This window comes from Lissotriton helveticus, chromosome 4_1, assembly GCF_964261635.1.
Source record: "Lissotriton helveticus chromosome 4_1, aLisHel1.1, whole genome shotgun sequence".
NCBI classification, from domain to species: Eukaryota; Metazoa; Chordata; class Amphibia; order Caudata; family Salamandridae; genus Lissotriton; species Lissotriton helveticus.
The window spans coordinates 820,128,925-820,143,558 of record NC_136063.1 but is presented as its reverse complement, the minus strand read 5'-3'; the positions used below and the strand labels follow the sequence as shown (position 1 = coordinate 820,143,558).

Here is a 14,634-nt window from a genome sequence, read left to right as displayed (position 1 = left end):
ACTCCTGATTAAATCAGCTTCTGCCCCGAAAGATCAGGACCTAATGCTGCCCGCACAGGCTGGAAAGGACTAGCATTGTCTGTAAGCCACTAACTGGAATAACCTCTAAACTTCCTATACTGTTGCTGTACGTGTTTTGTGGCAGACAAGAATCCTAAGGTTCCTACTGTGACTTGCCTACTATTATATATTCTTAAGATTGATTGAGCGCCTAAAGAGTCTGCTCTTCAAACAATCAAGAGCCAGCGAGACACTGAGGTCTTCTAGAGAAGCTGGCAAAATCTTGCTAGCCATGTACAATAAAAGCACATGCACACCTGCCCAGATGTTCAAGGATCTCAAACCTTAACTAGCTGAAGAGAACATTTTCCCTTCAAAGGCATCATTGTATATGTTTGTAGAGGAAATCTTAATGCCAGTTAGTTATGAGTAATCATTTATTGAATTTAGAAAGTGTCAAAATAATTGTTTAAAAATAAAAATAAAGGAGAACATTACCTAGATCAAATTAAAACAGCAAAACCTTAGCCAACCCCTACAGAATATTGTTTTTTTGTTGCATGTAGTGACACAGAAACGTTTAAAAGGTATAAACCCAACTCACCAGGAAATGTCTTTCCTGCTGCAAACACAGCATTGTCGTCATAGTTAACATTCAGGCGAACTGGCTTCTGTGGATCTGGGATGATGTTTAAGGTAATAACAGGACTATCCAGTACACTTTTGCTATGAATGGCTTTAAACTGTAAATTATGCTGGCCCCTGAAATGGGATAGATCATAATAGCACATTAATTACAACAACCTGCACACATATATACTTATCCATGAGAAACTGTGTTACTAAACATATAAAAATTCAAGCACACAAATTGATACTTATAGCCTCATAGAGAAGTTTTTGAATGCTTATGCTCAAGTATCCTCAAATATTTTACCGGACCCTAATGCCAAGTACTGTTCTATTGTGATCTCTTTTCAGTAATTTTTGTTAATAAGATTTCCTTAGTTCGATCTGGATTATGGCCCTCTACGAAGATAAGGCAGAAACACTGCTGATACAAATACAGCAATATTACTCACTTCATACGGTGAGAAACCAAGAATTCCAACACTATGCAACCACCCAAGTTAGAGGAAAAGTTATCTACCTTTATTATTGTATATACATAATACCAACGGAATTCTCAGGCCTTGAGCTGAATTCAGGAAATGTATATATTCACAAATGAGCATAGAATAGCACCATAGAATCCTCGTACACTGAGAGGAGAGGTCCTCTACTGTTGATCCGTACTAGTGTAGTAAAGACACTAGTTTAAATCCCACAATACCAAGGCTCCTTTCATCAGTGCTCTGTAGATTAGAGGTCAACCATTTTTCTCTCAATCTGTGTTTGGTCTCCTAGCCTGCTCGAGTCCCTACATGCATTCTGTGTTTTAAGTATATGCGCTCTGTGACCTCAGAAGCCATGCTGCTTTGTTTAAGCAAATATGGGTGTTAAACCCTGACATCCTAGGTGTGGTCTTCCCTCAAAAGTGTTGCTTTCACCCCGCCTGTTTTCTGAATTAGCTACTGTTGGCATTAGGAATGTGTGCACTTCAACACTGCTAACCAGTACTAAAGTGCGTATGCTCATTCCCTTCAACATGGTAAAATTGGCACATTTAGTTAACTTGTAAGTCCCTAATAATTTGGTAATGCATGTACCCAGGGACTGTAAATGAAATGCTACTAGTAGGCCTGCAGTGCTCATAGTGCCACACACTAAAGTAGCACTTTAAAACAAGTCTCATGCCTGCCAGTGCAGTCTGTAGTATATTTTTAAACTGCCAATTAGATCAGACAATAAAAACCTTATCCAAGGCCTAACCTTTCCTTCTTAAGACAAGTAGGTCACCCCTAAAATAGGCCCTAAATGACCATAGGGTAAGGGGCACTGATGTTAAAAAGTGGGACATTTTCATGCCCTAACTAGTTGTTGCCTGCTGCTAGTGTCCTGAGTCACATGACTGTGAATGGCTCCGCAGATGAGGTTTGTGCATTCCTACTAGACAGTATAAAAAAGGGGACTGAGCGTAAGCAGGATGGGTCATCCTATCCAAGATGATTGGGGCGGAGTTGTTCACTGTCCCATTTACACTTCAAAGGACTTGCCTCAAGCCAGTGGCCAAGATAGCGACAGAGACATCTCTCCCAGTCTCTCCGGCGCCGCTGCCGAAAATGGCCACCGTCCCGAACTTATAGCACCCTCATCTCTTCAATTCAGGCTGCGGAGGGTGTGGGACGGCTCCCCCACAACCCAGTGTGGATTTCACCCAGCAGTAAACCGGATCCTGGCACCTGAGTTGGAGCTCGTTCGCGTTGAGGCCAAGCGTGCACAAAGCATTTGCGCACGCCTGGTCCATCTGGATCAGCGTTGAGAAAAGGTGCTGCCCAAAGCCACTTACAGTCGGAGCTCGCCCATAGAGGTGAGCAAAACCCTATCGCGAGACCCCAGCGTCAGGCTGGCTCCCCGGGGCAAGATACAGTGATTCAATCAGCAGCGGTGCTGAGGGTGCCGGACCCAAGCCACGCAGACTCTGGCGGCTGTTCTTCAGCCGTAAGAATCGCACAGTGCAGCTCTGGGACCAGGGCGGCGTAACTGCCAAACAACACAGCTCGTTAGGAGGCGGCCGGGTGGACAGCGGATATCCACACAACAGCAGCGGAGACGGCGCTGAAACAAGCAACAGAGGCATGTCTATCTTGCCCAGTAAGGGGGGAGAAAACAGGGTGCCTGCAGAAGCGAAAGTGCAGCAAAGCCAGAGATACGAGTGGAGGAGGAGACCAGCGGAATAATCCACTATCAGCGACCCGCAATGAGTGGTTCGGCTGAGGCTGCGGAGTCAGGATGTTGGAGGGCCATACTAGCTTGGCCCGCAGTCTAGGACATTTCCAGGAGCGAACTTATTAATGCCTTAACGGTGCGGGACGTTCCATTAAGTGTGCGGGGCCGCGTCGGCCAACGGACTACGGAGGTAGTGCTCGTGACGGCGGTTGGCCGATGGTCGCATGGAAAGGGTTAAGACAGAACCACCAGTTCCTCCTCAACCATAGTGAGAGGAACCGGGAGCACCACCTGCGGGCGTTTTGGTCGGCACCCCATTCACAGATAAGTCTTCACAGCACGCAGGAGGAAAGGCTGGATATCGCTCCACTCGCTTGGCAGGAATTAACTAAAGTCCCAGCCCCACACAAGGCAGCAGAGACCGAAAAGGACTCCCAACTAAAGGTGGGAACCATTTCTATACCTCAATAGGAGGGCACTTCGGATGCAACCCGAGGACCGGTGCCACATAAGCATCAATCTTACAGTTCAGGGTACCGGAGCCGGAGGCAATGCTAGCTTCCCACTGCTGAAATATCTCAAAATTCCTCAGCCTCCTTCAGGATGGAGGCTGGCAGACCTAAAAAAAAGACCACACACTTAAAGAAATGCTTAAGAAACCACCCGGGGGCACATCTGGAGATCGATCCACGGCGCAGGCCACACACTTGAGCCAGGAGGAGGACAGTGCAGGGAAACCGGTCACCCGCGCCTTCATAGAGTCCTGGTTTTCTCCCCTCCGAGAGGACCTGCAGGAAGTAAAGAAAGATCTCTCTAGTGACATCAAAGAGCTCAGAAGAGAAATAGATGTGCTGGGAGACCAAGTCAACCCTGGAGGACCAAATCAACAGTCACATTGAGGACATCGAGGCACTGCAGCAAGAAATCCTACTGCTCATGGATCAACAGCTAGATCTACAAGCTCATACCAAAGATCTTGAAAATAGACCCCGGCATAACATCTGTATCAGGGGAGCACAAACCAAAATAGAAGGCACAGACCTAAGGGGACTCCTCAAAGATCTCTTTGGCTTCATTTTGGACGCCCAACCAACCCTTGAGATCAAAATGGACCACGCACAGAGTACGGACATTCAAACTACAGACTGTAAGTTTTCTATCTTTTTCCTCATTTTCATGCATGTATGTTCAATGTTACGGGGCTTGGTTTTATGGGGAACACACTCCAATCCTTCGCACTCACATAGGGGGACAACTTATGCAGAAAGGTTTGGATCCCCTGCAAAAGAAATCTACGAACCAGCACAGTGGGATGAAACCCCATCATTATAAACTAAATGAGTAATCCAGTAAAATTCATAACCTTAAATGTTAAGGGCCTCAATAACCCCATCAAACGTAGAGCTGTATTGTCATATTTGGAAAGTACGGGACGTATATATGCCTTCTCCAGGAGACACACTTCTTACCACAAGACTACCACATACTTCGATCACGTACATTCCTGCACCAATATTTTTTGTCCACCCGTAACAAGAAGGCGGGGTGGCTCTTCTAGTTTCAGACTCCTTTAAAGGTTCTATTGGTGCCAAAGTGGCAAAGATGAAGGGGCAGCTACTCTCATATGACGGTTCATGGTCTGGCAGTATGGCCTCCATTTACGCCCCGAAGGAAGAGCAGGAGGCTTTCATACAAACGGCCCTCACAGAAACACTATCAACACAAGAGAGGTGGGTTCTCATTGGTGGGGATTTTAACCTAGTACTTGACAATGACCTAGATAGATCTCCATCCAGATTTTGGCAGACCAGGGATCTATCATGAGAGGGACATCGGTAGCTCAGACAAATGGGCCTCCAAGACATCTGGAGGACCTTGCACCCTCAGGTTCGCAAATACTCCTAACTCTCAATGCTCTGAAACAAGAACATTTTGGAATGTTGTTACAGTACAAGGGTTATATTTGGAGTGACTGGGACTGGGCTAGGAGTGCATTTTCAGTCAAATAAGTGGGAAAAAAATAAAATAATAATTGCCACAAGGGAGCATAGGCGTTCCATAGGGCGCTGGCAATACTCATCCAGCATGATCATGATTCCTGTTTCCGAAGCTAGCATTTTGCTTTACGCGCTAATTAGGAACCCCTCAGTAGCATTCCACGTAGGTAGGTCTTCCCTGATGCCCACGGAAGCTGTTTTGAGTCCGTAGAAGGGTAATTGAGGTCAAGATATTAATTTAGGCAAGCCATGAGGTTCTTTTTGTCATTAGGAGATTTAAATTTAATGACATTGATCCTCCACGATCATGATGTAGGTACGATCAGTTGCAGGTTCAAAGTGAATAATACGCAGGTATGATCAGAGATACCCCCTACGGCAATGTCGCAGACATGGATCTTTGCAAGGGCTGCAGCATTTGTTCGGAAGAAGTCCAGTCGTGATTCAGAACCATGGGCTGTCGAGACACATATATACTCCTTTCCTGTGAGATGCATCGGGCACCAAGGGTTGTGAAGAGAAAAGTCTAACATGATGTCAGGGAGGACAGCCTAATCGTCGTAACATCTGGGATCGGGGCAACCAGTTTTGTCTAATATAGGGTCAAGGAAAAAGTTCCAGTCTCCTCCAATAATTGTTTTTGTGGAGCCAAATTCTGTCAATAGGTGGGTCAGTTTGGAAAATCAAGCCCATGTAGCCCCAGTTGGGGCATAGATACATACCTAAATCAAGGTGTGGTCTGAAATCTTTAAGCAAGCAAAAACATATGGGTCATTGACATCTGTCTTCGTTTTTGGTACCTGCACTTATAAATAAACTCTTGTGCAAGAAAATAGCCACTCTGTTTTTTCTAACAGGGGCAGAGGGGCCTGACATGAAGTTGGATGAGGCATTGGAATCCAAAGAGGATATGCCTCTACTCATCCATTAAGTCTTACAGATTCCACAGTGCTAAGGTGGGTCTCTTGAAGCATAAGTAGATGAGAGTCTTGTTATGCTTACCATAATGAGTCATGCCATTGACATTAAGAGACCATATAGTCAGGTCTCTAAGTGGGTGCCATTTCATGTCTCTGTTATAGCAGAATCAGATAACAGTAGAAATGTGTTGCTATGCGGTCTAGAAAGTAGTTCTACAAGGACGTCAGGAGGCTGAGGAATAGTATGGGGTAGGAGAACTGGATGAGGACAAACTATGTGCAGGAAGGGTGGAAAATGTTGTAGCACCCAGCACTCTATTAGAGTCGTGGTAGAAACCACTCAATATGCCAAATGAAAGCTGTTCAATTAGACCACTCTGGAAATCTGTGACACATGCAAGATTGAGGGGCAAACAGAATAAAGAGACCCCCTCAAAGCTATTCTAGGTCAGGGAAAAGAGGGGAGTAAGTGAAACCAACAAAATACATGTTTCCCTCATTGACTATTATACTTTACCATTCGATATTATTCAGATTCTTCATAAGTCAATTTTTTAAAGTACAACAGTGGAAACAAAGATCATCTCATTATTCTTTTTATTTTCTCAATACACTCCTTTTTCTTTTTTATCTTATTTCATTATTCATATTTATCAAAAAAAATTCTTCTTTTTGTCACATTTTATTTAATTTATGTAAAAAACACATACATGGTAAGCAATTCACAATCATAAATACATTTCTGTCCAAATAAGGTTGATACAAAATCAAATGTAGAACCAATAATCACACCAGAAAGCCCTGGAGGACGGAACGGCCAAAGAAGCCATCCCTCCGGACTTGGCTGTCCAGGCAGTAGTGTCTTGCCAACGTGTGCAGCGAGGCCCACGTAGCTGCCTGACATATGTCCTGCAAGGGGACTCCCCGGCCCAGGGCAGTAGTAGCCGCCGTGGCCCGAGTGGAATGGGCCCTCAGCCTAACAGGAGGTTCCTTCTTAGCCAAAGAGTAGCACGCCTTGATGCCATGAAACTAGGGCCCTGAAAGGGGATGACCTTAACCCTAGATATCGGTTCGCAGAACGGGGAGGATGGGTGGGGCGGTAAGGAATCTAATACCAACTACTGTTTTACAGACATATCGTTACCGAAGGTAAGTAACTTGTGCATCTGAAAGAAACAGGTTAGTATTAGATTCCTTACCTTAGAATAGATCCCCCAGCAATACCAACCCCGGTGGTGGGTCTGCGAACCAATAATCACACCAGAAAGTCCTGGAGGACGGAACGACCAAAGAAGCCATCCCTCCGGACTTGGCTGTCCAGGCAGTAGTGTCTTGCGAACGTGTGCAGCGAGGCCGACGTATCCGCCTGACATATGTCCTGCAAGGGGCAGTAGTAGCCGCCATGGCCCGAGTGGAAAGGGCCCTCAGCCCAACAGGAGGTTCCTTCTTAGCCAAAGAGTAGCAAGCCTTGATGCATAACACGACCCACCGAGAGATGGTCCGTTTGTGCACCGCCCGTCCCTCCTTAGCACCCACGTAACCAACAAAGAGTTGGTCCTCCACCCGGAACTGGCGTGTGCGATCCAGAAAGTATGAGAGCACACGTTTTGGGTCCAGACGGTGGAGCCTCTCTTCCTCTTTCGAGGCATGCAGAGGCGGAAAGAAGGTGGGCAAGGTGATGGACCGATGACACTATATTTGTAGCTGAACTAATTATAAATGTAAAGGAAGTTTTTCTCAGCTGGGGAATACAAATCAATAGGCCACAGCCTATAGTGTATCCAAAACCATTTGCTATACCTTTATCTTTGAATCATCACCCACAAAATAAATTAAGTTCACAGGTTCAGTCTGTGTTAAAAAACGCAATTGGAAAGACAGAATGTTATGTTATGTTGTCTTGTAAAGCGCATGGCTACCCCAGCAATGGGGCGTCCCAGCGCTGTAGACCACTGGGGAACCCGTCCTGTCTTTCCCTGCGAGATGATCCCTGCTGGGTATCTCCAAGGTGAAACCAGGCATCCCCGGTGTATGTGGGGGGCCGTTGTGGAGATGAGGCAAGCTAATGCCCAGAGTTGCCGAGTGTGATCCCTGGTTAGAGTAGGCACCGAAGCGAGAATTATCGAGTCCGCTGACCCTGGTCCACGACCCTGCCGCGTTGGGAATTGAACCCTGGTCCCGGGCCGTCTGCCGCCTCTAACCAGTGAGCCACACCACTCCACGAATCACTGTTCAAACAACCGTAAGATCCAGTGGAAATAGAAAAACCAATTGGAGTCAATGAAGAATGGATAGGTATGGCTCTCCATGGCAGTGAAACACAATGACAGAATACTAAAGTAATGTCCGAGCTAAAGTAAAGGAAAAAAATGAAATATAAAAAAAATGCTCATGGAATATCAATGGCCTACGAGGAAAAATAAGCAATGCTTATTTATCACCAATGTCCAGCTATTATCAAGTTATACTTCTTCAAGAAACTTGGTCTACTAATCCTGTAATGCTTGAAGGATACTTTGCGCCTGCAATCAAACAAAGTAATCGGGGGCGACCTAGCGGGGGTTTAGCCACATTTGTTGCTCTAGAATTAAGAATGTAACACGAGCAAATCGATACAAATAACCCAAATTTATTGATAGTAAAGATGCGATATATGGAAAATAATCATTTAAAAAACCTGTTTATAATAAATGTATACATACACCCCACGGCAAGTGCGAGAAGCACTATGACGACCACCCTGATTTATTTTATTTATTTATTTTTAAGCTTATATGGCGCAAACACCTACCCAAAAAGGGTTTCCCGGCGCCTAAGAACACAGCATCATGAATGGAATAATATAGCAGAGGTCGTTCAAGGTTTACTGATCGAACAGCCAGGTCTTTATCTCTTTACGGAACCTGGGAAGACTTCCCTCCTTTCGTATGTGAAGTGGTGCACAAGTTACTACTTGTGTAACGATATATCTGTAAGAGACATTAGTTAGTATTAGATTCCTTACCTTAGAATATCCCCAGGCGTCAGACTGGATCCGGAAATTTTTGCGTAGCAGTACCCTTGCGCGTCGGTAGGCGTCGTCTGCGGCTCCGCGTCCGTCGTCGGCGTCGTGGGCGCCGTGATGACGTCGTCGGAGTACTTAGACGCCGCCTCCGCATGCTGACGTCAGTTCTTAGACACAGCTTTTCCGCGCCAGAAACGCAGAGCCATGTTAAAAACCAACACTGGTGCCATTGAAAGTAGGGCCCTGAAGGGTACAACCCTAAACCTAGATATTGGTTCGCAGAACGGGGAGGATGGGTGGGTCGGTAAGGAATCTAATACTAACTAATGTCTCTTACAGATATATCGTTACACAAGTAGTAACTTGTGCATCTGAAAGAGACACGTTAGTATTAGATTCCTTACCTTAGAATAGATACCCCAGCAATACCAACCCCGGTGGTGGGTCTGCGAACCAATAATCACACCAGAAAGTCCCAGAGGATGGAACGGCCAAAGAAGCCATCCCTCCGGACTTGGCTGTCCTAGCAAACGTGTGCAGCGATGCCCACGTGGCTGCCTGACAGATGTCTTGTAAGGGCACACCCCTGCCCAGGGCAGTGGTAGTCGCCGTGGCTCGGGTAGAATGAGCCCGCAATCCAGCAGGGGGCTCCTTCCTAGCCAAGGAGTAGCATGCCTGGATACACAAGATGATCCACCGGGAGATGATCCTCTTGTGCACCGCTTTCCCCTTCTTAGCGCCCACGTAACCAACAAAGAGTTGGTCATCCACCCGGAACTGGCGTGTGCGATCCAGATAAAACGAGAGCGCACGTTTTGGATCCAGACGATGGAGCCGCTCTTCCTCTTTAGAGGGATGCGGTGGCGGAAAGAAGGTAGGCAAGGTGATAGACTGCCCAATGTGGAAGGCCGTGACAACCTTGGACAGGAAAGATGGTTTGGTACGAAGCACCACTTTGTCAGGATGGACAGAAAGGAAAGGTGGAGTACAAGAAAGAGCCTGGAGCTCCCTCACTCTCCTGGCAGAGGTGATGGCAACCAGGAAAGCAGTCTTCAAAGTCAGAAGGCGAAGAGGGCAATTGTGAAGTGGCTCAAAGGGAGCGCACATCAGAAAAGTCAGAACCAGGTTCAAGTCCCACTGAGGCATCACAAACGGAACAGGAGGAAAAGTGTGAGTGATGCCCTTAAGAAATCTGTTTACAATAGGGGACTTGAACAAAGAAGGCTGATCAGGTAGCCTGAGAAAGGCTGAAAGGGCAGAAAGGTAGCCCTTGATAGTGCCCAGAGCAGAGCCCTGCTGGGCTAGAGAAAGAAGGAAGAGAAGAACCTCTGAAAGAGGGGCAGCAAGAGGATCCACAGCCTTTGCTGTGCACCATGCCACAAATCTGTTCCACCTGCAGGCGTATACCGCCTTTGTGGAGGGACGCCTGGCTGCCAGAATGACGTTACAGACTTCAGGAGGCAAGTCAAATGGCCTCAACTGTCGCCGCTCAATCTCCAAGCATGGAGGTGGAGACTGGACAGGTTCGGGTGGAGGACCGTCCCCCGCTGCTGCGACAGAAGGTCCTCCTGAAGAGGCAGACGAACCGGGGGATCGACTGACATACTGAGTAGCTCGGGATACCAGTACCTTCGAGCCCAGTCCGGAGCCACAAGGATGACTTGGGCCCGGTCGCGCCTGATCTTCAGCACTCTGGGCAGAAGTGGTATAGGCGGAAAGGCGTACAAAAGACCGCAACTCCACTCGCGACGAAAAGCGTCTCCGAGCGAGTGCCGCCTCGGAAATTCCAACGCGCAGAACTGATGACATTGCGCGTTCTCTTCGGTGGCGAATAGATCTAACCAAGGCTCTCCCCATTGCTGAAAGAGGCCTTGCGCCACGTCCGAGTTCAGACGCCATTCGTGATCCATCATGCACCGGCGGCTGAGTTCGTCCGCCCTGGCGTTCAGAGAACCTGCCAGGTGTTGAACCACCAGAGTCACGCCCTGATGTTCCAGCCATTGCCAAAGGCGCAGAGCCTCCTGGCAAAGGGTCCACGACCCCACCCCGCCCTGTTTGTTGCAGTACCACATGGCGGTGGTGTTGTCCGTGAACACCTGCACTACACTCCCCCTGACAGAGGGGAGGAATGCCTTCAGTGCGAGACGAATCGCCCGAAGCTCCAACATGTTGATGTGGAGTCGAGTCTCCGCCGGAGACCAGAGGCCTCTGATCTCCGCCTCTCCCATGTGGCCTCCCCAGCCCTGGAGGGACGCGTCCGTCACAACTACGTGCTCCGGTTGAGGAAGGGAGAGGAATCTGCCGCAGACCCAATTGCGGTCCGTGAGCCACCACTGCAACTGTCTCGCAGTGCCCTCCGAGATCAGGACATGGTCGGATAGGTTGCCTTGATGCTGGGCCCACTGAAACTTCAGGTCCCACTGCAGAGCCCGCATCCGCCACCTGGAGTGATGCACCAGGAGGATGCAGGAGGCCATCAGCCCCAGAAGCCGCAGCGTCAACCTGACCGAAACCCGGGATAACGGCTGAAAGATGGGAATCAGAGCCTGAATATCCCGGACCCGCTGCTCGGGTGGATAAACCCGAAACTGCGCCGAGTCTAGAACCGCTCCGATGAAGAGGAGCTTCTGAGAGGGGCACAGGTGTGACTTTGGCACATTGATCGAGAACCCCAGCTGATGCAGGAGGTCTGCCGTAGTCTGGAGGTGGCTGACGACTGTCTGGGGCGAGCCCGCCTTCAACAGCCAGTCGTCGAGGTAGGGGAAGACTGAAACCCCCAACCTGCGCAGATGAGCTGCGACCACCGCCATCACCTTTGTGAACACCCGTGGGGCGCTGGTAAGGCCGAAGGGGAGCACGGTAAACTGAAAGTGCTCGTGGCCAACCGTGAACCGCAGGTAGCGCCGGCAGGACGGGGATGTGGAAATAAGCGTCCTGCAAGTCCAACGCTACCATCCAGTCTCCTGGATCCAGGGCAGCTAAGACCTGAGCCAGTGTCAGCATCTTGAACTTCTCCTTCCAGAGGAAGCCGTTGACGTTCCGTAGGTCCAAGATAGGGCGCAGGCCCCCTTTGCCCTTCTTGGGTACCAGGAAGTAGTGGGAGTAGCAACCACACCCTACTTCTGGCCCAGGAACGCGCTCGATGGCCCCTTTGACCAAGAGGGCCGTAACTTCCTCCTGCAGAAGTCGCAAGTGATCCCCCGATACACGGTGGTTCTGCGGTGGCATGGCTGGAGGAGTCGCCTCGAAGGGGAGGGAGTAGCCCCTTCGGACGATCTGCAGCACCCACCTGTCCGATGTGACAGTGCGCCAGTGGAGGTGGTGATGGCGAACCCTGCCCCCCACTGGCGTCACATGGGCCTGAAAGCACGGACTAGGAGGGTTTTGAGGCGGATGCTGCGGGGGAAGGTGTGGACTGACCTCGCCGCTGCCCCCAACCGCCTGGACGGCGGTTCCCACGGCCGCCACCGCGTTGGGTATTGCCCTGCGGCGCGTGGCTGGCGGCACGTGTGGGCGCACCCCTTCCGTGGCCACGAAAGGAGTGATAGGCAGTCGATTGCTGGCGTTGGCCCGAGAGGCCTAAGGACTTGGCCGTAGCCTTGGAGTCCTTGAAACGCTCAAGCGCATGGTCTGCCTTGTCGCCAAAGAGGCGACGGCCATCGAACGGCATGTCCATGAGCGTGCTCTGGACATCAGCCGAGAAGTTGGCGGACCTCAGCCAGGCGTGGCGTCTGACCGCCACCGTCGTTGCCATCGCTCTACCCAGCGAGTCAGTGGTATCCAGCCCACACCGGATGGAATACTTGGCTGCATCCCCGCCCTCCACAAGGGCTTGGCCGAGTTTGGCCCGTACCTCCAACGGACACTCTGGCAGCACTTCCGCGACCTTATCCCACACAGAGTGGGTGTAACGTCCCAAGAGGCAGGAGGTGTTGGAAGACCGCAGGCCCAAACTAATGGATGAGAAGATCTTCTTCCCATACTGGTCATACCTCTTGGATTCCCGATCCGGCGGGGCCGACGGGAATGCGGTTTGGGAATTGGAGGCCTGGATGACCAGGCTCTCGGGGGTAGGGTGGGAGGACAGAAAACATGGGTCGCCCGGGGCTGGGCGGTGGCGTCTGGCCACGTTCCTATCTACGGGCGAACCCGTAGCGGGCTTGGACCAAGTGCCCAGAAGAACGTCAGTCAAGGCCTCATTAAAGGGCAGCAGAGGCTCGGCTTGACTGCGGTTTAAGGACCTCAGTGAGGAGGTTAGTCCTCACGGCCACGACGGGGAGCTCAAGGCCCAAGGCCTTGGCAGCCCTCATCAGCACCACACTATATGTTGCCCCCTCCTCCGAAGCCACGGTAGGAGGGGAGACAAACCCAGTGTCTGGAGAGGTGTCCAGGCCACTGGCCTCCCCAAGGTCTCCTGTCCAGTCCTCATGAGACTGACACTCCCTGGTCAGAGGGTCCTCAGACCCCTCCCAGTCCTCTCCTTCACCCATCTCCTGAAATTCAGGGTCCTCAACCAATGGGGCCTGTTCATAAAAGTGAAATTCACCCAACGGCGTCTGGAGCGGCGCCCAATGGGGCCGTCCCGGCGGCCGAACAGGAACGGAAGGAGGACCGGGGTCGGCGCCGCCCGAGGACGGCGCCGGAGGCGACACCTGAGGGTCCGACGCCGGGGAGGTCGTCAGATCCACAGGCGACGAACCAGATCCCGAAGGAGGACCAGCTGCGTCCTGCGGCGCCGGGCCCGAAGGCGCCGGCGGCTTCGGAACAACTGGACCCCTCGGGCGCCGGCGGTGTCGGGATAACAGGGACCTGCGGCGCCGGGCCCGAAGGCATCGGCGGCGTCGGTGCCGAAGCACCCGACGGCGTCGGGGCCGGAGCCGCCGACCCGCTAGGGCTCCCAGACGGGTCCGCTGGGCCCGGAGGCGCCGCGGAGCCCGTCGGAGGAGAGAGTTTCCTCATGGCCATGAGGAAGCGCTCGACCTCCTCCGGCGTCGCGTTGAGCCCAGGGACCATAGGGTATGGGGCTGGACGCGGCGCCCGCGACTCAGACGGAGCCGCGTGGGCGGTGTCACCCGAACCCCCGGGCCGCATCGCGCGAGCGTCGGGGGGAGTCCGAGGAGCGATGACGCCGCTTGGACTTCTTGTGCCGCTTACCTGACGACGACTTCGACCCGGAGGAGTGCGGCCTACTCTCGGAGCTGTGGTGGCTCCGGGCCCGCGACCTGTCCCTCGACCTCCCATGGGATCGGGACCTCTCACGGCGCAGGGCCGACTGCCGGAGTTCGAGGCGCCTACGGGACCGCTCCCGCCTGGCTTTCGAAGAGAGGGCCCGGCAGTCGGAGCAGGCCTTGTCGTCGTGGTCGACGCCCAAACACGACAAACACACACGGTGAGGATCCGTGACCGACATCAGCCGGTCGCAATCGTCACAATGCTTGAAGCCGGGCATCCCTATCGGCACCGTTTCGGAGTCAAGAGACTTCGAAATAGTAATCAAAAAGGATCAAAAAGTTTAGTCAAAATTGACTACGGTTACTGCTTTTTCCAGATCTGCGCTTGCTGGCGCGGAAAAAAGAAGAACTGACGTCAGCACGCGGAGGCGGCGTCTAAGTACTCCGACGACGTCATCACGGCGCCCACGACGCCGACGACGGACGCGGAGCCGCAGACGACGCTTACCAACGCGCAAGGGTACTGCTACGCAAAAATTTCCGGATCCAGTCTGACGCCTGGGGATATTCTAAGGTAAGGAATCTAATACTAACGTGTCTCTTTCAAATAGTAAGTTCCAGAGAGTGGGACCCAGGTGGGCAAAGGATCTTCCTCCCATCCTGGAGAGCTTAAATCTAGGTACACAGAACTTTTCTGCTGATTGAGACCGCAG

The 14,634-nt window shown here is 51.1% G+C and overlaps 1 protein-coding gene across 1 annotated transcript in view; it reads right to left on the bottom strand.

Annotated features, from left to right (window-relative positions):
* The window catches only part of SMCHD1 (structural maintenance of chromosomes flexible hinge domain containing 1), a 2,317,253-nt gene that overhangs the window by 1,037,100 nt on the left and 1,265,519 nt on the right, over window positions 1-14,634 (bottom strand). The window contains exon 32 of the mRNA XM_078687460.1: window positions 605-762. Within this exon, the coding sequence (XP_078543586.1) occupies window positions 605-762 (158 nt within the window). The remainder of the gene's footprint in view (window positions 1-604; window positions 763-14,634) is intronic.